Genomic DNA, 21,748 nt, shown 5'->3' with positions numbered 1-21,748 from the left:
TTATGTCTGTTTTGCATACATATGTCTGTCCATTTCACACTGCCAAGTCCTCCAAGGAATCTGTAAACCACAAAGTTCCTTGTGACACGTAACGACAGTCCTCCGTGAGAGCAAGACAGACTCATCTACATGTGTCCTGTTTTCACTGTATCTACTGAAAAACTGGAAGTATGCAGATCATTTGTCTAGCCAGTTTCTGCACCATCAGCACTCACTAATTTTAACTTTTCTTAACCAGCTAGAATCAGAACATATGTGTCTTAACAAATCTGTGGCATGAAAGCCATGTATTCCAGATAGGATAAAAAGCCTTGAACAGAAGCTCTCAGCATCTGGGTGTTTAACACAAATATGTTAAGAGGCAACACCGTTATGCCTACACACATGCCCTTTGCAGAGCAACAGACTTAGTATGCTTTTCAGTGATGGAAAGTAGTACACTTCCAATTCCTGAACACATTTTTCATCCAAGATGTAGAAGCAGAACTTACTCTGACTCACGATTCTTGTCATATTTGATAGATAAGGACAAATGCTTTCTGGAACCATTGAGCTCAAGGACATTTCAAGCAGTCTCAACTAATACCTTGTGCAGGTAACAAAAGAGGGAAGTCAGTCAATGGAATCCTCAAGCTCAGAAAAGGTGGTGCTTCAGGCTTCAGTATACTTCACAGCAATCTTATCACCAACAGCACAACTAATCCATAGCAAGAGTATGACTTGGAGAGAGCCAAGACAACAGTAAAAGGAGAGCCTTAGGCAGGAGGAAAAAAGACAAATGTCATGTCATTTCATCAGAACCATGGTCTAGCTATACATTCATGATACAGTTAACAACTGATGTTTGAGGAAGGTGCTTTAGCTTACAACCCTAAGGTGAATAGTCACAGAAATACCTATCCCTGGAGGAGGGCTTCCTAACAAGAGCAAGGAAGCTAAAATAATTTAAGTGACAGAGACCAGACTTTGTTCAGACTGATTTATTCCCAAGATGTTAATTTCTCTTCAGAGACTCTTGCATACTAGAAAGTGATTTTCTATTGAATAATTAAAGGAGTCACATAGCATAAGCAAAAAACCAAATCAGTGAAACAAAAAACAGGGAATATCCCCCTGTTCACCTATTTGAGATAAAAGGACAGACTGCTCAAGCTGTGTTTCTACCTAATTCATTATGCATTTGTCTAAACAAAAGGTTCTTATCAGTTCATTCTTTTTCCCCCCTCTCCACACAAAACTTAGTATCATATCATTTGCTTCTAGATCACTAATTTTGCATCATTTGTTTCAGATGCAGTGACTCCAAGTGGATGCAACAGTCTAAGTGAGGTTCTCAAAGACAGCGTCATCAGTTTCGGCTGCATTACAATATTATTTGGGAGCATGAGGCTTTATCATTCCTCTAATAGATGGTACAAGCACCACAAGATGACTGTGCTAAAATACCTTAATTTCATACTTAAAAGCAGGTTAAAACAAACAGCAGATTAGAGCATACTATAGGCCCTTCCAACTTCTGGGTTTTTTTCCAGCTAGGGGTTTTATTTTCTTGAAAACTGAGTGCTAAACTGAGTCCACTCAGTAAAACTCAGGTCTTTTTCTTGAGTAGGCACTATTAATCTTAAAGCTGCTAACATGTGTAAGTGGCTGGATAACATGACAGTTCCCTTTTATTAGCCTCTCCATCTGACTGAGTGCCATCCTGACAAAGAGGACATATAAAAGGAAATAAAATCCATACTGTACTTAGAGGTATATCACTCCACTACTTCTACGGGGGACATTTGCAGAAGCTCTGTTGACCTTAAAGCACTCCAATTTAAGTCAGAGGTCCTTTGACATCCTATAGAACCCTACAGAACCAAAGGGGTTGGAATGGACCTTTAGAGATCATCTAAAATAGGAGCCAAGTTAAATTGATTACCAGAACTCCTGTGACGACACTCTCATGTGTTTGACACTGTAAGGAAAAGCCACCAGTGAGATATTGACACTGGTCAAATAAATGGATTGAAAAAAAGAATTATTATCCTAATTAAAATGTGATCAGGGCACCATCAATACCATGCCACCTCCTTTCTAAAATTCACATGTGACATATTAAGTATTTATGCAAAACCAATTTCAGAACAGATTAAGTCTCAGGTAGACAAGGATATCCTTAAAAAAGCCCTCTGAAAACAAAGAAACCTACTTTAGAGAGGGCACTTGTAATTTTAGGAGTGGATGTAGATCAGGGTTATGTTGTTCTCCTTCCCACATCTGCAGACTGTGCATTCTTTACAGGCAACCCTGAATGTTATAAAATAAGACCAGTCAACTTACTCAGGATCACAGCCAATCTTGATTTATTCCTTGATTCTATTGCCAATAAGGGCTGTGGACCTTCTAGGTTTGCGGTTGATCAAGTTTATTCATTTAACATGTTCTCTTCCCTTAAGAGGGTGATTATTGCAACTACATTGTAATGGCCCTCTAGTTTAATCACAGTAGCTGGATCGATTACCCACACAAGGGTAAGACTTGTACCAAGGCAAGTGGCATTCTTCCATTTCACATAGACCAGCACTGGTTTGCACTGCCTAGTTCAAGCGTGCAAGTGCTCATTAGTAAAGCTGCTCTGACAGAAGACCATACTGGGGCAAGACTGCATGTGCAGAGAGGTCATGCAAGGTTCTTCCCCAGAAATACAGAACATTACAAGTTTAAAAGCCTCTTAAATAGCTGCTTTCATACATGTAATTTGTAGATCTAAACAAGATCATTTACACCATATTCTAGGGAAAAAAAACCCAGGCCTGCGTTAAAGTCCCTAGATAATACTGCAGAAAAAGATTTTAGCTTAATACAACCACATTTTAGCTTGATGCAACTAAATTTAGCAAGAATACTGCTCATTTATTTTTCCCCCTCATTAGCAACATCAGTAAAGCATCACTACTTACACTGATCTTTATTACCTCACCGAACAGTTGTCCCTACTTTATCACCTTCCAGTACAGAAGGGAGCAAGCAGGTTAAAAGGGCACCCACTCTAACAATCTTGTTAATTGACCTTTGATAAAACTATAGCTACTAGTACTGGAAATAAAGAAATCATTTTTTGTAAAACTTAAGGTCAGAGCACTATAATCCTTGTTTGTGTAAGTCTTAATGGTTTGTAATGAAACTAACGGCATCAGCAAGAACAACGTAAATGCAACGAAGTACCAAAAGAATTGGTTGCCAAGAACGAGTTGTAATCACCCACAGATACCCAGGGGTAGCTCTCAGTAACTCAATTAGTCTTAGTGGAGTTCTGCTGGATTTGCATTAATAAAGTAAAGAGCAGGGGAAAGGCCCAAAAATCTCTTAGAACAGCTTTAAGTAATTTAAAAATATACAACAGCAAAGATAAAACACTACACGTCCACGATCTAGTAGAGATTGTGACTGAAACTTCTTCAGCTCAGTTTGCACTGGGTTAAGACTTACATGCAGATTTGAGTAAAGCTTGATGGGATTATTTTCCTAGAAAAGGAAGAAGTCTGGACTGAGCTAAAGCCTTAGGGGAATCTGGCATGGCTAGCTTTAATTTGCTTTCATCAACAGTATTACTGGTCTCTGCTGCAGCACAGAAAGCATTTCGTTTTTCTTTTACTGTCTCTTATATGCTTATAAAGCAACTTTAGAATCACTGATTTTCTTGGAGGTAGAGATCTCATTTGCTGAAACAAAGCAGTCCATTTTCCAACACATGGAAATGACACAAGATCATAGAATCATAGAATGGTAGGGGTTGGAAGGGATCTTTAAGAGATCATCTAGTCCAACCCCCCTGCAGAAGCAGGTTCACCTAGATCAGGTCACATAGGAACATGTTCAGGCAGATCTTGAAGACCTCCAAGGAAGGAGCCTCCACAATCCCTCTGAGCAGCCTGTGCCAGGGCTCCCTCACCCTCACAGTGAAATAGTTTTTTCTTATATATATATATATTTCTTAAATATTTAAGTGGAACTTCATCCCATTACTCCTTGTCCTGTTACTAGCTACTATAGAGAAAAAGGATGCCCCAACCTCCTGACACCCATCCTTTAGATATTTATAAATGTTAATAAGATCTCCCCTCAATCTCCTCCAGACTAAACAGCCCCAGTTTCTGCAGCCTTCCTCATAAGAAAGATGTTCCATTCTCCTGATCATCTTGGTGGCCCTGTGCTGGACTCTCTCCAGCACTTCCCTGTCCCTCTTGAGCTGAGAAGCCCAGAACTGGACATAGTACTCCAGATGAGGCCTCATGAGGGCAGAGTAGAGAGGAAGAACCTCCCTTAACCTGCTGGCTACACTCTTCTTGATGCATCCCCAGATGCCATTGGCCTTCTTGGCCATGAGGGCACATTGCTGGTTCATATTTAGCTTATTATCAATCAGGACTCCCAGGTCCCTCTCTGCAGAGCTGCTCTCCAGCAGTTCGACCCCAGCCTGTACTGGTGCATGGGGTTGTTCCTCCTCAGGTGCAGCACTCTGCACTTGTCCTTGTTGAACCTCATGAGGTTCCTCTCTGCCCAATTCTCAAAAGCTGGTCCAGATCCTGCTAAATAGAAGCACAGCCTTCTGGGGAATCAGCCAGTCCTCCCAGTTTGGTGTCATCAGCCAACCTGCTGAGGGTACACTCTGTCCCCTCATCCAGGTCATTGATGAAGATATTGAACAAGACTGGCCCCAGGACCAATCCCTGTGGAACTCCACCCTCTGGGCTCTGTCATTCAGCCAGCTGTCATTCCACCTCACTGTCCACTCATGCTGCAGGAACTAAAATGAATCTGCTTGAGAATGGAAGTTAACAAGTTAATACAAGTGTTCTTTATAAAAACAGCTATTTCACTTAAAAAAACCACAAGTATCATATCTTGTTTAAGAAACCAGTATTTGCCACAGCTGTTTTGTGACTGGAGGTAGCCATTCCTCAGGTGCAGAGGTCAGCCTAAGTTCTGCTGGAAGCACCCATCCTTTAGATCTTTTCACATGCTTTTAAGTGAATGAGGTAATATTTTCCATCCTTTTCCTTACCATGGCTTTCCTCAACGTAAGCTTTTCTTCAAACCGAAAGTAAATTGCAGCAAAAGGACTCTCTAAATATGAAAATCTTAGTAACTGGATGATAAAGAATAGAACACAGGAAGGAGAAGAACATGGCTTCCTTTTCTTCTAGACTTTCTTTCAAACCAGCCCACTTCCCAGCTCTGCAAACAAAAGCAAACACCACACTTAAGACATTTTCTTCCCCACTTTCTCCTCTGCAAATCCCAGAAACTCCACAGTCTAAGCAGTCTTTGAAAAACTCCACAGTCTTTGAAGCAAAACTCCTCCTTTGTAGAAGGTGCAGGTGCTGTGGGAGTGCAGAGTTTTAGACTCTGTTTATGCAAAACATTCCCCTCTTCTGTACAACTGGAACGTGCACCTGAGATACTTCTACCACTTCACACAGAACGGAAAGCCCTTTTGTAGGAGATGGCAGTTCAAGTAAGTCTCTAACTGCAAAATAAGTGTGAAATTCTAGTGATCAAAAGTTTTGAGTTGTTTTAAAGAGGGAGGGCTTTGCTGAGTATCAGCCTGTCATCTAAAAGATGCTTCCACATGGAAGATAGACAGTCCAGATTTGAGAAGCAGTCACTTTAAACAGCTTTGCACTTCCCTTGTCTAAGAGCCTAAACAAGGATGGCCATATTGCTTCAAGAAACTCAGACAGGTTTTTTCACCTTGAAACATCACTACATGCAATTCTTCCAGTCAACTGTCTTCCAGTCAGCTCACAGTTGCTCCAAGGCCTTACAGGAAAAGTAAGGGGCTTTTGCATTTTTTTTAAGAATATCAGAGCTGAATCATTGCTGCTGCCCCAGGTAAGCAAAACCAGTGAAGGAACAGGCAATCACAGGCTTAGAATTCTGCCAGATGCTTTGCCGTGAAGACTGACACAAGCTTCTTTCAATGCATATTGTTACCGAGATCATTTTTCATTCCCTACTTTAACAGATGACAATCAGTTTAAGAAACAACAAGCTGAAAGGCTATTAAAACACTTCTGCAGGTTTTAATTACACTATTCTATGCTCTACAAGAAGCACAGAGGAAAGACAGTGCTACTAGAATCTTTGTCTCAGCCTACTTGCAGAAGGATAATGATATGCTACTTTGTGCCCTATTACTATCCCAGAAATAATGAAGGCAATAAAATAATGAAACCAATGAAAGATATGGCCAAGGGCAAGGAGCACAGTGACAACAGTGTCTCAATTGAGTTCTATGCTGCTTTGAAATTGGATATATTGCTGATGCTATTATATATGAAAAATACAGAGCTGCAACTGGTAAAGTGAAATTTTTCTTCTGTGAAGATGTAATATTGCACAGTGTTGACATCCCTTCATCCTCATCTTCTACCTGAAGATAAAAGGGAACCCCAAAACCAATGAGACATATTTCAGTCTTAGTTATCTACAACTTGGAGGACTCATGTTTAGCTCAAATTCTGCTAAAAAAAGTCCACATTATTCCTCTACTGATACTAATGGATGCTATGTCTATCTGGATGTATCTGTGTGTATAGACACACATAAACAGAAGCATCATGCAGTTAATAAAGAGAAGGAAACTGCTTTTTGTTAGAGAGACACTGCTTGAAAGCCTGCCTGAATGGAAGAATTAATAAGAAACACATTGTATATGAAATACTGTTTTTTGCAAGCATGCAATGTTTTTGTAAAAAGTGGTATAGTTATGTAGGCTATAAATATAACTTCAGAGATAACAAAGGCAGTTTGCCTTGTAGTAAAAAAATTTCAAATACTCATTTATGCATAGTCAGCATTTCATCAAGTGTTACACTGAGCTTTTGTTTTTCCATATATTTCAGCAAAGTTTTTAAACATTAATTTACTTTTAAGTGAACAGTTTAGAACACTGAACTATAAGCAATTAATTTTCAGTGCCTTTGACAGAAGTAAGCCAGAATATGTATGCACTTTTGGAACTTTATTTACATCACATTTTAAGCAATGTATCCAAATAGAAGTCAAAAAGCCACGATAAAGAGAAATTATGGAAAAGAAAGCAAAGAACTCTTTTTCCTAGACGAATGTTCCACCAGCAGGAGTCCCATTATTTGTTATAACTATCTTTAACTTGTAATGACTCTGAAGAAGACTAATAACAGACTGGTGGGAACAGATGGAGTGGTGCTGTTAATTATAGGCACTTAGCTGCATCAGACCCCATGAGTTATTACTAACATATCCCACTAGGGAGGAGAATCACTCGCTTTTAAGTAGTATGTTGCTTACTAAGATGAGAGCATTAACAGTCAAGATTGTACTAATCAGTACTAACAACATAAAATAAAATTCAGCTGCAAACAAAAAAAATAGGAAAATATTCCCTGAGTAACCCTCACACAATTTTATTTATTTTTTTCCTTTCCCAATCACTTCTAAAAGTCCTTCCACAAAGATGTAAACTCAAGTCTCACTAATGAAATCTCCCTACCACTCAGGTGAAGTTTTCCACACATCTCATTAACAAAAACATAAAATTAAATAAAGGGAAACCACTCTAGCGCCTATGATAGAAGGTGTGCAGACCTCCTCAACTAAGTGAAGCAAAGAACCTGAAAAGAAATCCACCATAGAAACAGATTTGGAACAGTTTAACAGCACATCTGTCATTCCAAAGCACCCACACATACCCTTTCCAATGACACAATCCAAACATCTCTTCCAGGTCTTCCCGCCGCATCCCTACCTCTAAACAGGAAATCATCTCCCCTCTGCTTATTAACCAACTGCCTGGAGGTTATTAAACACATCTGCTTAAGCATTAAACAGTATTTTTCAATGCTACTTATTCAACAAGAAGCTACTCCTATCTGTAAGAACGACAATACAAAGATGTTTTCCTTTCGCAAATACTTGTAAGGCCATGAATAGAAGCCACTGCAGCTGTTGCAGATAACATTTCTGAGGGGACACTAATTCAACAGATGTTTGAAAAAAAAAATAAGTCCATTGATTATCTGGAGGCCAAATGAACACTCTGAAAAAGAGTCCAATGTTAGAAGAGTCTGATGATGTGCCTTATTTGAAAAACTACTATGCATCTACTGAAGCTTTAAGCAGTGCCTTCATAAACATTAGCAAGTGGAAAATTTAGACCATTAAAGAATCCTTATGTTCTGCTGTTTAGCCACACAGTAGAAATCTGGAATGAAATTTGTGAGTTTTCCATGCATAATTAACTTATTTGTAGTGTACTTATTATCTAAAAGGACTCGGCTGTAAAGGTCAAGACGCTGTTTAGAACTACTGTGAACACAGATACCAAAAAACACATTAGAAAGAATGAGTAAAAAGCAGAATTTAGGGTGTAATATCACAGAACAGCTGTATAAAAAAAAAAAGCATGGACTGTATAAAAAAAATCGTGGAATGGTAGGGGTTGGAAGGGACCTTTAGAGATCATCAAGTCCAACCCTCCCACAGAAGCAGGTTCACCTAGATCAGGTCGCATAGGAACATGTCCAGGCGGGTCTTGAAGACCTCCAAGGAAGGAGACTCCACATCCTCCCCGGGCAGCCTGTGCCAGGGCTCCCTCACCCTCACGGTGAAATAGTTTTTTCCTATGTTTAAGTGGAACTTTTTGTGTTCCAGCTTCATCCCATTACCCCTTGTCCTGTTACTAGCTACTATAGGAAAAAAGGGATGTCCCAACCTCCTGACACCCACCCTTTAGATGTTTATAAATGTTAATAAGATCCCCTCTCAATCTCCTCCAGACTAAACAGCCCCAGATCCCACAGTCTTTCCTCGTATAAAAGATGTTCTATACCCTTGATCATCTTGGTGGCCCTGCACTGAACTCTCTCCAGTACCTCCCCATCCCTCTTGAGCTGAGGAGCCCAGAACTGGACACAGGACTCCAGATGAGGCCTCACCAGGGCAGAGGAGAGGGGGAGCAGAGTCTCCCTCGACCTGCTGGCCACACTCTTTTTGACGTAAAATAATTACAAATCGCATGAAAGATGACATCAAAACTACTTGCATGCTAAGGGAATGCTAAAAAACTCATTTCTTCTTGGAGGTTACTATTTAAAGTTGAAGGGCACTTCAGCCTGCAGGGCTTGTCTGTACAGAAATGGGTACTGGAACTTTTATGGACATCTGATCTCCCCGATCCTACAATTGCATAAAGCCTGACAATGCATAAAGCCCAAATGACAGAGACCAGAGGGTGGTTATCAACAGTCAACTTGCAGGCCTGTGGCCAGCGGAGTTCCACAGGGATCAGTTCTGGGGTCAGTCTAGTTCAACGTCTCTATCAGTGTTCTCAATGATGGCCAAATGATAGGACAAATGGCAATGGGTATAAGCTGGAACATAGGAGGTTCCAAGGAAACATAAGAAAAAACTTCTTCACTGGGAGGGTGACAGAGCACTGGCACAGGCTGCCCAGAGGGATTGTGGAATCTCCTTCTCTGGAGACATTCAAAACCAGTCTGGATGAGTTCCTGTGTGACCTACTCTAGGTGGTCCTGGTCTCGCAGGGGGGTTGGACTGGATGATCTTTTGAGGCCCCTTCCAACCCTTAAGATTCTGTGACCTGGATGAGGGGACAGAGTGTACCCTCAGCAAGTTGGCTGATGACACCAAACTGGGAGGACTGGCTGATTCCCCAGAAGGCTGTGCTGCCATTCAGCAGGATCTGGACCAGCTTGTGAGCTGGGCAGAGAGGAACTTCATGAGGTTCAACAAGGACAAGTGCAGAGTCCTGCATCTGGGGAAGAACAACCCCATGCACCAGTACAGGCTGGGGATTGACCTGCTGGAGAGCAGCTCTGAAGAGAGGGACCTGGGAGTCCTGGTTGATTATAAACATGAGTCAGCAATGTGCCCTCGTGGCCAAGAAGGCCAATGGCATCCTGGGATGCATTAAGAATGCAGCCAGCTGGTCGAGGGAGGTTCCTCTCTCCAACTGCACTGCCTTGGTGAGGTCTGATCTGCAGTACTGTGTCCAGTTCTGGGCTCCTGAGCTCAAGAGGGACAGGGAAGTGCTGGAGAGAGCCCAGCACAGGGTCACCTATCAGGGGGACTGGAGCATCTTCCTTATGAGGAAAGGATGCGGGAAGTGGGACTGTTTAGCCTGCAGAAGACTGAGAGGGAACCTCATTAATATTTACAAGTATTTGAAAGGTGTATGTCAAGGGGATGGGACAGCATTTCTTTTCTGTAGCATCCAATGATAGGACAAAGGGTAATGGACAGAAGTTGGAACACAAAAAGTCCCACTTAAACAAAAGGAAAAACTTCTTCACTGTGAGGTTGGGGGAGCCCTGCACAGGCTGCCCAGGGAAGGTGCGGACGCTCCTTCTCCGGAGGTTTTCAAAACCTGCCTGGATATGCATTCCTGTGTGACCTGATCTAGGTGGACCTGTTTTAGCGTGGGATGGGAGAGGGATGGTTGGACTGGATGATCTTTAAAAGTCCCTTCCAACCCCTACCATTCTGTGATTCTGTATTTTTTTCAACAAATGGAGAACTTCAGCAGAAAATACAAACAGGGGTTATGATCAGCTAACCTGACTTTGTTTAGAAGTTCTAACTTGAAACAGATGTCAGTTTATATGTAAACAGGCAACACTTTCCCTTCCTAAAGGCCTTGATCACAGAAAACATGCAAGCAAAAGTTTCCCATGAAATTCAGTGGAAGCTGTTTATAAGAAATCAAAGAATTTAATAAATTCCTTCTTCCACCCCTGGGATATTTTCTCTAATCTTCCAAATCAATCTTAATGTGGCAATGAACAAACTCACTCCTCGCTGATACTTAGGGTATGACCTACCCAATAGATCAAATCAGGAAATGCATACGTTTGCCAAGTAAAGTACAGTTGTATTTAATTAAACCTCTTATTTAAGATATTAAAAACCAAACCCCTCATACTTAATGTTTAACACACATTCTCTGGAATCTCACCTACAACTTTAGGTAAAAAAGCCCAAAGAATCCAATATATTTAATACTTACATTCAAATTTGAGGACCCAACATCCAGTCAGGACAGCCATCATACATTTGACAGTACTTGGCATCGGAACACCAGGGATAACAAGATGAGTTACTAGGGGAAAGATTACATCAGTAGAATGAAAACCATGTAAAAATCAGAACTATGTCTGTCTGAAAAGCAATCAATCAGCACTTTAAGAATAAACACACTATAATAATTTATTAACTACTTCTTCTGGAACAAGGATGTAATTCCTGAGACTAAGATTTGAGTAGTAGAAATTGTGAGTTTCAACATACACTTGCTGTGAAAAATGGAAGTCTTTTTTATATTTCTAAGCTAACACTTAAATCTTTAGAGAAGGTTCCAGTTTATAGGTTAGTATTTTTTTCTAATCCTTTCAAAGCTATATTTAGCTATCACAGGAATCTTACTACAGGTTCTCAGTGCTTTGACACAAAACTAACAACTCAACTCATAATTCTGGAGTAGTAATCAGGATGTAAAAGATAGTAAGGGAATTAGTATTTCTTTCATAAGCAGGAAAAGTAGCACTACAAAGAAAAAAAATAGTAGGGCAATGTTCCCCTCCTCAAAAGGGAGCAAAAAAAACACCACTAAGCCCCATAATCTATCTCCATCATCTTAATGAAGAACAAAATTTGAAGGAAGCTACCATGTAAGAAGAAATTTTCTAACTTTTAGTCAATGGCATGCTCTTTCTAAAGGCACCATCTGCCTAACACTCAGTACTGGAAGATAAAAACCTTAAAGAGTGTCTCTCATGAACAGAGACCTTAACATTGGTAAAAGAAGTGTAAAGAGAATAGATCTTTGAGGAGAACTTGGCAATTTTAAAGAACAGACAATACACTGTCAAATTGTGGCTCCTCTAGAAGTCTCCTGCCTCAGTAGCCAGGCAGGCTTTCTATACATTTACAAGCAACAGTACATCATCATTCTACTACAGATGTAATTCACAGATTTCAGAAACTGTGCTTATTAAGAATGATAAAAAATCCTGTTGCAGCTAATATCTTAAAGGATAAAATGCAGAACTGGAATTATATTTGTACAGAAACATTTCAGCAAGACTACATACCTCTGCTGTTAAATTCAGTACACCTCTGAGCCTCCAGAACTGTTGCTAGTTTGTTCAGCAATTTCTGTTGCTTTGAACTAAGATTGCTCCCCAGTATACCAAGAGGTCCACCTCTTGGCTGGCTGGGGCTCAGCACCTGCATGAACAGAAAAAACTACAATAAGCTGAATGCCTGTGAATATAAAGAAACTAACTTGTTCGACAGCTTTATCTAAATCTCCGTATAACAAAGTAGCCCTAGAGAGAAAAAGCTTGACATTAGAGGTACTTCACTTAGCTTATGCAAGGTACCAAAACAGTTTGTGCATCAGTTTTTTTTCTTCCCTGCTTTTTTGTTGTTTTTTTAAGTCACCAGTGTGCACATATATAGCTGATTGAACACTGTGTAAGTAGCCTGGCTGACTGCAGTCATGAAGGAGAAAGAAAAAAAAAAAAAATCACTAAAAGCAGTGAAGTCTCCTACTTCTAGCAAAATATTACCAACAGATACACTACTACTATGTTAGCAACCCATAAAATTAACATATGTATCTCCTTTTACTAAGAAGTCCCTAACACATTTCGCTGTAAGTAATGAATGCTTCATGTTTTTTATGTAAATGCTACTAACACAAAGTAAGAGTAGGTGTTTGCTCAGGTTTTATGCTGATAAGGATGGGGTATCTCACCTCCTGGGTCTTCTAAGTACTTCCAGATTCCCTAGTATAGACATACTTTTGAGACCCAGTTACCCTAAAACCTCAGGTTTCACATCAAGTCATCCATATGAGCTGGTAACCATCCAGTGGCATACACTCATCTCAAAGAAAATACAAACACCTAGTGTTTTGTTTGCCACAAAAAAAACTGCATCTTACAGTTTGCTACAGGTGAGGGGGAACAGCCATATCCTTCCTCATCAATTTATCTGCAACGGTTTACTTCCAGCCAACAGGTTGAATTTAAAAGGCTGTACACCCCAGAGTAGGCTAGGATTGTCTGCATCAGCCAGGTCAGTTTAATCATCATTCATTAAGAAGCACAAAGCATTTCACAATGCAGCAACTAGTCATATCTGAATAACCTGATCTTGGCCACAAGCCCTGAGAAGCCTCTGGCAAAAAGAGGAGAAAAACAAAAAGCAAAAAAAAAATCCTTCAAAAGCTGTTTTCAACTGCTGAACTGATATCTTTATTGGTGGACAAAGAACAATACTGGAATAGCTTTTTAAAGGTATCCAAAAAGCACCTAGAGCAAAGACTGCTGCTGCTTTCAGCCACTTTGGCAAGCAGAACCAATTTAAATATGAAGAAAAACAACAACAATAGAAAAGTTCAATCAACAATACTTCAATAACACAGTGTTCATTCTCGTGTAAAAAAGTCACACTAAAAGAAATATCCTTTGTTTCCCCAGATAAAGCTGTAACACAGAATATCATAGCTTGTAAGCATCCCACATACATTCTAGAAATATTGTCCAAGTTGCTTTCCCAGCCTATTTTAAACCTTCCTGTAAAGGCAGGTGATGTACTTGGGTCCAAGCCTTCAATACTTACACTATAAACTTCAGTTTTTTCAAAAGCAAAACAAAATGAAAAAAAAAAAAACCCACTATACACACTTACCTCAGAGGGTTGCTTAAGTGAAAATGATTCATTCTTGACTGGCAGCATTAGCACAGATTTCATCTTTTCACCTTCTGCATAGTCCACAGGCCGCAGACCAAATATATTACTGACAAAACAAGCACAGATGGGTTTAAGTAAATAAAATGTGACTTGATTCTTAACTAACTGGGCACATTAGTTGAGAAGCTTTCCCTTCCACGTTCTTATTAATATGTCATTTCAGCTAAAAACCACAAAGCTTCAAGTAAGAATTGAGTCCAAGACAGATGGATACTGAATTACAAGCTGCTGAATTCAGCTGAGGAGTTAAGGGATGTTCAGAGCAGTATGTTCAGTTAAATAAACCACAGTCCTTGCTAAACTGTTTCAAGATACATTTTGATATCATTTACAAGAAATTTCAGATTTAATCTTTCGTTGCAGTCATATCACCAAGAAATGTATTTTTGGTGTAGCCATTTGCCATAAAAGACACATCAGAAGTTTCTATATGCTGTATTAAGCATTGAAGCTTGATGAGGTTAGCTTTGTCCCATGAAAGCATATCTGCTTCCTGCTTGGGAACTGTGTCTCCCTCACACTTCCAAAATTTGAGTATGCATCTCATTTTCCCTCAGTGTGCTGTACCACAGAACACAACAGTCAACTCATTCAGATTTTAGCTGATTTGCCAATTTTGTTGAAGACTGGTCATCCTATGTGGCATCTCATAGTTTTTAGATATGCTTCAAGGCCCATTTCTTCCCCCCTTCTTTTAGCATTACTCAGTTTGATATGATTTGCTGTAAACACAACATCAAGCACAGCCATGACTTCTATCTCTTCTTCAAACAACTTGGCAGGTGCAGGACAGTCTTAAGTAGGGGAAAGCTTGAAACCGCAGAGCAGGTATAACTGCCATTAACAAACATCATTCTCTGCCAGGAATCTTGCGAAATATTCTGCTCACTTTGCCCTTTGTGATAATAATGGCTATTCCAGCTGATCCTCTTCTCCCCACCTCACGTAGCTCTGGCTCTCAAAAGACATAATAGGAGCTTGTTATGAAGAAGTTTGTCATCGAGAACAATGCCCTGATTCACTATCCGATATCCAGCAAGCTTAGCCATCAAACAATGGAACATTTAAAGAGGTCAAAAAACCACTGCATCTTCAAAGTGCTGTCTCTTACTTAGCCATATGTTCTTGTGCGAAGTAGGAATCTAGGAAGCTTTGCAGAGAATTCCACATAAGGCCAAACCCAGATCAGACCACAGAGAAGCTCAAAGCATTACATCTTCATTCTGGAGCTCTGGGCAGCACAAAGCTGAGATGCATCTGACCTTAGCATCCTTCTATGCTCCTGACTGAGCACTGCTCACTAACACAGCCCCTGTGGTAAACAATAACCCTCAAAAATCCCATTCAGGAGATTCTGAGATGGTATTTTACAATTGCTAATTTTACAATATTCCCAACTCCAAGCTCCTCTGCGTTACTAACGAGCAAAGAGCTGGCACAATACAAACTCTGCAGACAAATGATAATTGGTTAAATCTCAGCCCAGTCCTGGGAGTTGCAGCCCATTAAATATTGTCATGCTGTTCCTGCTTTGTCATGCATCACGAGGGTAGCTCTTGCTCTTTCTTTAACGGACCATATTCAGCCCTAACTGCTGCAGGACAGTTCCCTTGAACAATGCATGGCAGGGAGGAAGCAATGAAAAAAAAAATATAGCACACATTCTAAAAAAAACCATAAAATCACCTTTAGATTAGATGGCTGACCTTTTTCATTGCAAACTAAGCAGGGGGAGGAAATCACTGCATGTCAGTAGCAGAGGTTTGGGAGTATCTCCCGTCTGCCAATTCACAGTAGGATCCTTGACTGTTGGAAAAATCCTTATGAATGTTTACTATAGATATAGGCCACTAGTTAAATATAGAACATTTTTCCAGCAGTTAAATCAGAAAAGTGAGAGCTCCAGCTATCTCCTCTATTAATTTCATTTTTTTCCTCTCCATTTTTAAGATCATTTCAGTCACTCTGACCAGTGTGTCACAAAATGCCATCCTGACATTACGCAGCATTGAAGAACTGATAACCATTCATAAGATGCTAATGTGGCATAGCTAAAGTCTGACAAAATTGAGAGCTGGTATCTGAAAAAAAAAAAAAAAGGAACACCAGAACAAGAGATGGGTGTACGGGTGTATTTACAGGACCATGGAATCTCAAGAGCTGGAACAGACCTCAAAAGATCATCTAATTCAAGCCCTCTGCCAGAGGGGAGCCACCTAGAGTAGTCACACAGGAACTCATCCAGGTGGGTTTTGACTGTGTCCCGAGAAGACTCCACAAGCCATCTGGGCAGCCTGTTCCAGTGCTCCCTCACCCTTCACAGTGAAGAGGTTTTTCCTTATGTTCCAGCTTGTACTCGTTTCCCCTTGTCCTATCATTGGTCATCACTGAGAAAAGTCTGGCTCCATCCTCCTGACACCCACCCTTTATGTACTTATAAGCATTAATGAGATCACTCCTCAGTATTTTCTTTTTCAAGCTGAAGAGCTCCAGCTCCTTCAGCTACTACCGGATCTATGCAGTCACAAGAACACCAGTAAGGCAGAAGAAAAGAGAAAAAGCTTTAGGCAAAAATATGTGCTCAAATTTGTCTTCATTCAGCCAAGCTGAATAAGAGAAATCTTCCACCTTGTTTACAGTAAAAAAAAAGGAACTTTGATCCAGCTTGCAATACAAAACTAAGTGGGATATCTACACTAACACAGCATTTTAGAATTAGTAACTTTGTGTGTTCCTACTATAGCTCTGGGTCTGTTGAGAATGGGTTCAGTAAACATGACATATTAACAAGGCCAGACCCACAGTCAGAGGGAAGACAGATGTAATTATTTCTAGAAGAGAAAATCCATTTCTGGTGCTTAAGCCAGAATACCAGGTCTCTAAGGCATATTTCTTTCTACTATAAGTGGGTGTTTTTCACAAGTTGTTTGAAACATTCAAGAGTTAGATGTATCCTTTGATGTAAGCAGTCTCCTATTAGCCAGTCATCAAGGTACTGAATAGTCAGTAGAGGGTTCTTACAGCTAGAACAAATTCCAATGAAAGTTGGATGTCTGTGCTGATAACAAAGACTGGCCCAATGAAGAGCAACTCAATATAATCTACAGTGTATGACTTTACATGAGATGACAGATGATCTCTTAAAGACTAACAGATCAAAGAAGTTCTTATGAGAAGAACTTTAGAAATGGGATTGAGTATACGGCATAACATTGCTGAAGTCTTAGGTACAAACACAACAGAGGTTACTGCTTTAGTAAAAAAGAAACTTAACAGTTACCTTCTAAATATTTCAGTAAGGTTTCAAGAAATAAGCAACCAGAGGAGAGAAAATAAATAGGGAGATACACACCTGTCAATTCTTTAGAAACCCCAAACTTCCACAGCTTTTGATAGAAACAATGACCACATAATACTTTGTGATGAATTTTAAACTGCTCCGCTTTAACACAAGAAGTTATTTGTTGTTCCACAGCTAAGCTTACACCAAGTTTTACCCTAGTACCACAAAAAGAGTTTAGTATTGAAAGAAAGTCCCACAACCAGGTCCAAGTACAGCACTGTAACCACTAATTCCCATGAGGAAATCTCATCAGTTTGAGGCTCTTAATCAGCATGCATATTCTGAACATGTGGTAAGCAGAAGTCTTTTTTGGACCACACAAGGAAAAAAATTAATCTGTGTAGCCAGAAAGACAGATATCTAAATGGGACCAGGGTTTTCATTTATCTGCTAGCAAAAGGAAGTTAGGCATACAGTCTTGCACTTAGACAGCAAAGCCCTGCACTATCTTGACTCAGAGAAAACAGACAAAATTATGTCAGTGTCACTGGTCTGATGCCTCCTGGAATTAGCTGCAGGTTAGAACAGGTTTTGCCCCATAACTGAGGACCACACTCTATCCCATTCCCCCAGGTCAGTTCAGAATCAGACTCACAACTACTCAAAGGCAGCTAACACCTAAAAAATAAAAAAATAGGGCGACACAACATTTTTTACTAATACTAAACTTATTGTGCATGAAGAACTGGCAAGACAGTATTTGAGTGAAAGCATTTAGGAAGTACTGTGAAATTGCAAACACACAGATCTAATTTTTCAAACCACTTGGCTTGCTGTGAAGCAAGGAAAAAATACAGAATTCAAGAGACTGAGCACATGAAAAAAGTCATAAAAATAAAAATTAGCTATGTGTAGGAGATTAACTTAAAAAAATTAACTAGACCAGCAGGACAATTAATAGCTTCACTGGTCCATATAATATTTTTCATTTGTAGTTCATATCTTTCCCAGTCAGTAAAAACTTTGAGTGGCAAATGAAGTGCCACAACTATTAAATCTTACAGATTTCATTTTTACCAAGGAATACTGAAATCTCAGGATTGTTTTCTGGTAGAGGCAGTTTTCATCTCTATTCACATGGTCCAAAAGAGAAATAGCTGGTTCATATTACATACAGTTACTTCTTAATGAACTATGTATTAACACGCAAGGAGGGAAAAATAACCTGAAAGGCACTTGGAATGAGATGTACTTGATGTCTCTCTGAACCTGATGATCTAAATCTGAAATTGCCAATTCCCAGCTCTGAGGGCTAGGGTTATGCTAATATCTGTGTGCCTCTTGAACTGAGGAACTGAGGCTGTATTTGCTCAGATACATCTTACATCTCTCTGCAGACCACTGGCTCTTACCTGTCTTTTGGCCTGCAATCAGTAACAATATTGCACATTTTAAAAAATAATAATTAAAAAAAAAATCACCTTGCCACAATTGAGAATCATACTAAATTTCAAAACTACTGCACTACGCAGGCTATTCAAGACAAGTTCTGTTTTCATTCCAGTAGATTAACTCTCCCACACACACAGGACATTAAGACAGCAAGACATCAGTCACTTCAGTGAGGTTTCACGCTATATATTACATAGTGTCCCAAGTAACATTTTAATATATTTATCATACTCACATTTTACATAGCTTTGCTAAAGGAAAAGAATTCAAATAACCACAGTAAACTAACCAAACTTTCACCCCTATCCCCATGAGGTAATGAAGAATCATCTGAATAAAAAGGGCACTCTCCTCGCCTGAAAGTTGAGAGCTTGAAAAGCCCACAAAAAGACTAGAAAGAGTTTCATATACACAAACAAAAAGCAAACTAAAATTAGACTGATTTATCAGTTTGGAAAAATTGGTTTGGTATAGTCTTAGCTCACACACTGAGGAGTTAAGGCACTCCTCAGGTACAACACAAAAGAAAATAAACCTTTGAAAAAAGATGCAAGTTCTGCTCACCAGTGCTCAATTTCTAAAGATCCTAGAGTAATAATGTAAAGATGAACAGAGCCCACATTAAGTAGAGAGGACATTTCTATATAGTCATACTGAAAGGCACCATAATTGCAGCATCTGAAGTGATCGCCTTGTTCTTGTCTTCTGATTTTAAAGTTCTGGTCTGCAGGTCTCAGTGCTCTAGGAAGTCACTGAAGAAAAAGCAAGCTCCTTGTCAGATGTGAATTCATTATAAGAATATCTACATCCACTAGAAAAAAAATACTTAAAACTTTCTACATCAAAGAAGGTTTTAAAATACACTTACCTAGACAAATCCAGTCACTGTTTAATTAGAACAACTACCACAGGCAGAAAAAAAAAAATCCCATGAGAACCACAAAAGTCATAATCCAAGGAAAGATCATGGCATAATTTATTGCTGGAAGCTAGCAGGACACAAGAAGGAAGGAAGCCACAAGACAGTCTCTGAAGTATCAGACATACTGTCCGTGTTTCTATTGTTTCTTGGTAGCATTTAGAAGAATAAAGAATCGGTAAAGTTAGAAGTGATTTTGATACTTAAAAATACCTCAAGGGGTAGTTGCAGAGTTGCAGCACATCTTATGTCACACTTCAAATGTGCAACTGAACAAGCCAGAGCTTAGGGTTTACATACATCTTTTCAGGTCCATGATTTAAAAGCTTCTTTTTCAATAGAAAGTCACATTTTCTCATACAGAATGAGCTAAAAGAGGTCATGCATTTCAGTTTGCATGAACATGCACAGCAGAGACTAAGGCTGAGGTCTGAGGAGTTCACTGTTGGCATCTGGACTCTTTGCTGTGCAGATCTTCTAATGCTTAAGTCTTGTCAAAACAGTACATCAAAGCTGTCACTCTACACTTTCAAATACCAGACAGCCAGGCAATATCACATGACTGGTTCCCAATATTCAAATGGCTGTAAAGTTATTTTTTGATGCTGTCCGCTTTTCAAGCTGTAACATGCTGGTCTTTGCTGTTCTAGAACAAAGTGAAGATAAGCAAATGATCCTTCTTTCACTTTTACATGCTAAAATTTTGTGGGCTTGTTTTGTTGTTTTGGGGTTTTTTTTTTGTTTTAAATCCATTATATGCAGGCTCATTCTGTAAGCTTCAAGAGCACACACTGAGAACTGAAATGATTAAGCTGAACTTGTTTAGGCTTCATTATGCATCATGCAAGACTTCATCGTATCATGTTACTATATACATCCACCTATTGACACCACTGAAATGTTATACACACTGGTCCTAGCACAATAGTACAACACCTAAACTCATATTCAGCGTGTGAAATACTAATAGCTTGCAGGGTTACTCATGGACTAACAGACATCTTAGTGTCACCTATATACAAATGTCAAAATCTTCAGGAGGTATAACTGTATAGAAAGTTCTTCTAAAATCAGTTCTTTGTTTTTTAAAAGAAATTAAAAAGCGTGCCAAGCATTAGTGTTTTGATCCTGAACAGAAAAATTAAAAAACACTCCCAAATCTCAGCCTATGCTTATGCCATTTGTGAAGGTAGAACAGACTGGACTGAAACACCTTCTGCTAGCAAGTAGCCCAGGAGAAGTAAGAGACAAAAACCAGCTGTAGCAGTTCAAAACTCATTTAGTCTCTGACAATATCTGTAACAAGATGCCAACAGAAAAGTGTAAGGAAAAGAGCAATAAAGCAGCAGCTATTCTATTACTTTCCTAGTACAGTCTCCAATACTCCAGCTACGACTCAGACATCCTCAGAAAAGTTTAGGACAAAGCAAAATGGAAAGATTTACCTGGAAAAGGAGAATATAAGTATAGCAGTCATACATTTAACACCCACCCTCTCACTTCAAATAAATCACATTTATTACTAGTTTAGCTTCATATTTACTTAACATACCCCCGGAAGTTGTAGTTGTTGTTGTTTAACTGTGGTTAAAATAACATCCCACATCTACTTACACAGCATCACGGGAGGCACCATGTAAAAGCAGCAGCTCAACAATGCTCACGTGCCCGTTCTTGGCAGCGTCATGAAGCGGTGAGTCATTCTGGTACCCTGTAGTATTCACTAACGCCTTGTGTTGTAGCAGCAGCTCCACCACTTCTTTGTGCCCATGATTACATGCCTCATGCTAGTTGGGTAAATCCATCAGTAGTAAGGAGAGAAAACTCAAGTTAAATTCAGAGGAAGGATCTCCGTCACACCATTTAACGCAGTCAAGATGAAGCAAGGAGACTTCAGCATTACATTCCTAACATGAATTAACCTTGGAACCTCACGCTAATAAAAAGCACAGAGAAGAACTGAACAATTAGACTACAGGGAATGAAGCCTCCTAGACTACAGACTATGTTAAGAATTTTCTTCAGGAAAGGAAAAAGAACCTTTCATGGTTGAAAAAGAACCTTTTGTTTATTTTCTGTACCTCAAGCAAACAGATTTTTCATTCAACTATTCCCCCAAACAGTACAAAACTACTGAGGACATTAAGAACCCATAAAATATACACATTGAATCCAACTGATCATTTTCTAGCTATCATAGTTATATATGCTGTATTTGCAGAACCACGGGCTGACAGACTTCTTGGCATGCCCTATTCCAGCAAAGCAGAGCTGGATTTGGGCAG

At 39.6% G+C, this 21,748-nt stretch overlaps 1 protein-coding gene across 1 annotated transcript in view; it reads right to left on the bottom strand.

Moving 5' to 3' along the window:
• The window catches only part of BARD1 (BRCA1 associated RING domain 1), a 46,257-nt gene that overhangs the window by 3,739 nt on the left and 20,770 nt on the right, over nucleotides 1-21,748 (bottom strand). Inside the window, exons 6-9 of the mRNA XM_062002526.1 lie at nucleotides 21,078-21,250; nucleotides 13,747-13,855; nucleotides 12,141-12,276; nucleotides 11,057-11,149 (exon numbers count right to left, since the gene is read on the bottom strand). Coding sequence (XP_061858510.1) covers nucleotides 11,057-11,149; nucleotides 12,141-12,276; nucleotides 13,747-13,855; nucleotides 21,078-21,250 — 511 coding nt within the window. The remainder of the gene's footprint in view (nucleotides 1-11,056; nucleotides 11,150-12,140; nucleotides 12,277-13,746; nucleotides 13,856-21,077; nucleotides 21,251-21,748) is intronic.

This window comes from Colius striatus, chromosome 9, assembly GCF_028858725.1.
Source record: "Colius striatus isolate bColStr4 chromosome 9, bColStr4.1.hap1, whole genome shotgun sequence".
NCBI lineage: Eukaryota > Metazoa > Chordata > Aves > Coliiformes > Coliidae > Colius > Colius striatus.
This window is presented reverse-complemented; position numbering and strand designations above follow the sequence as displayed.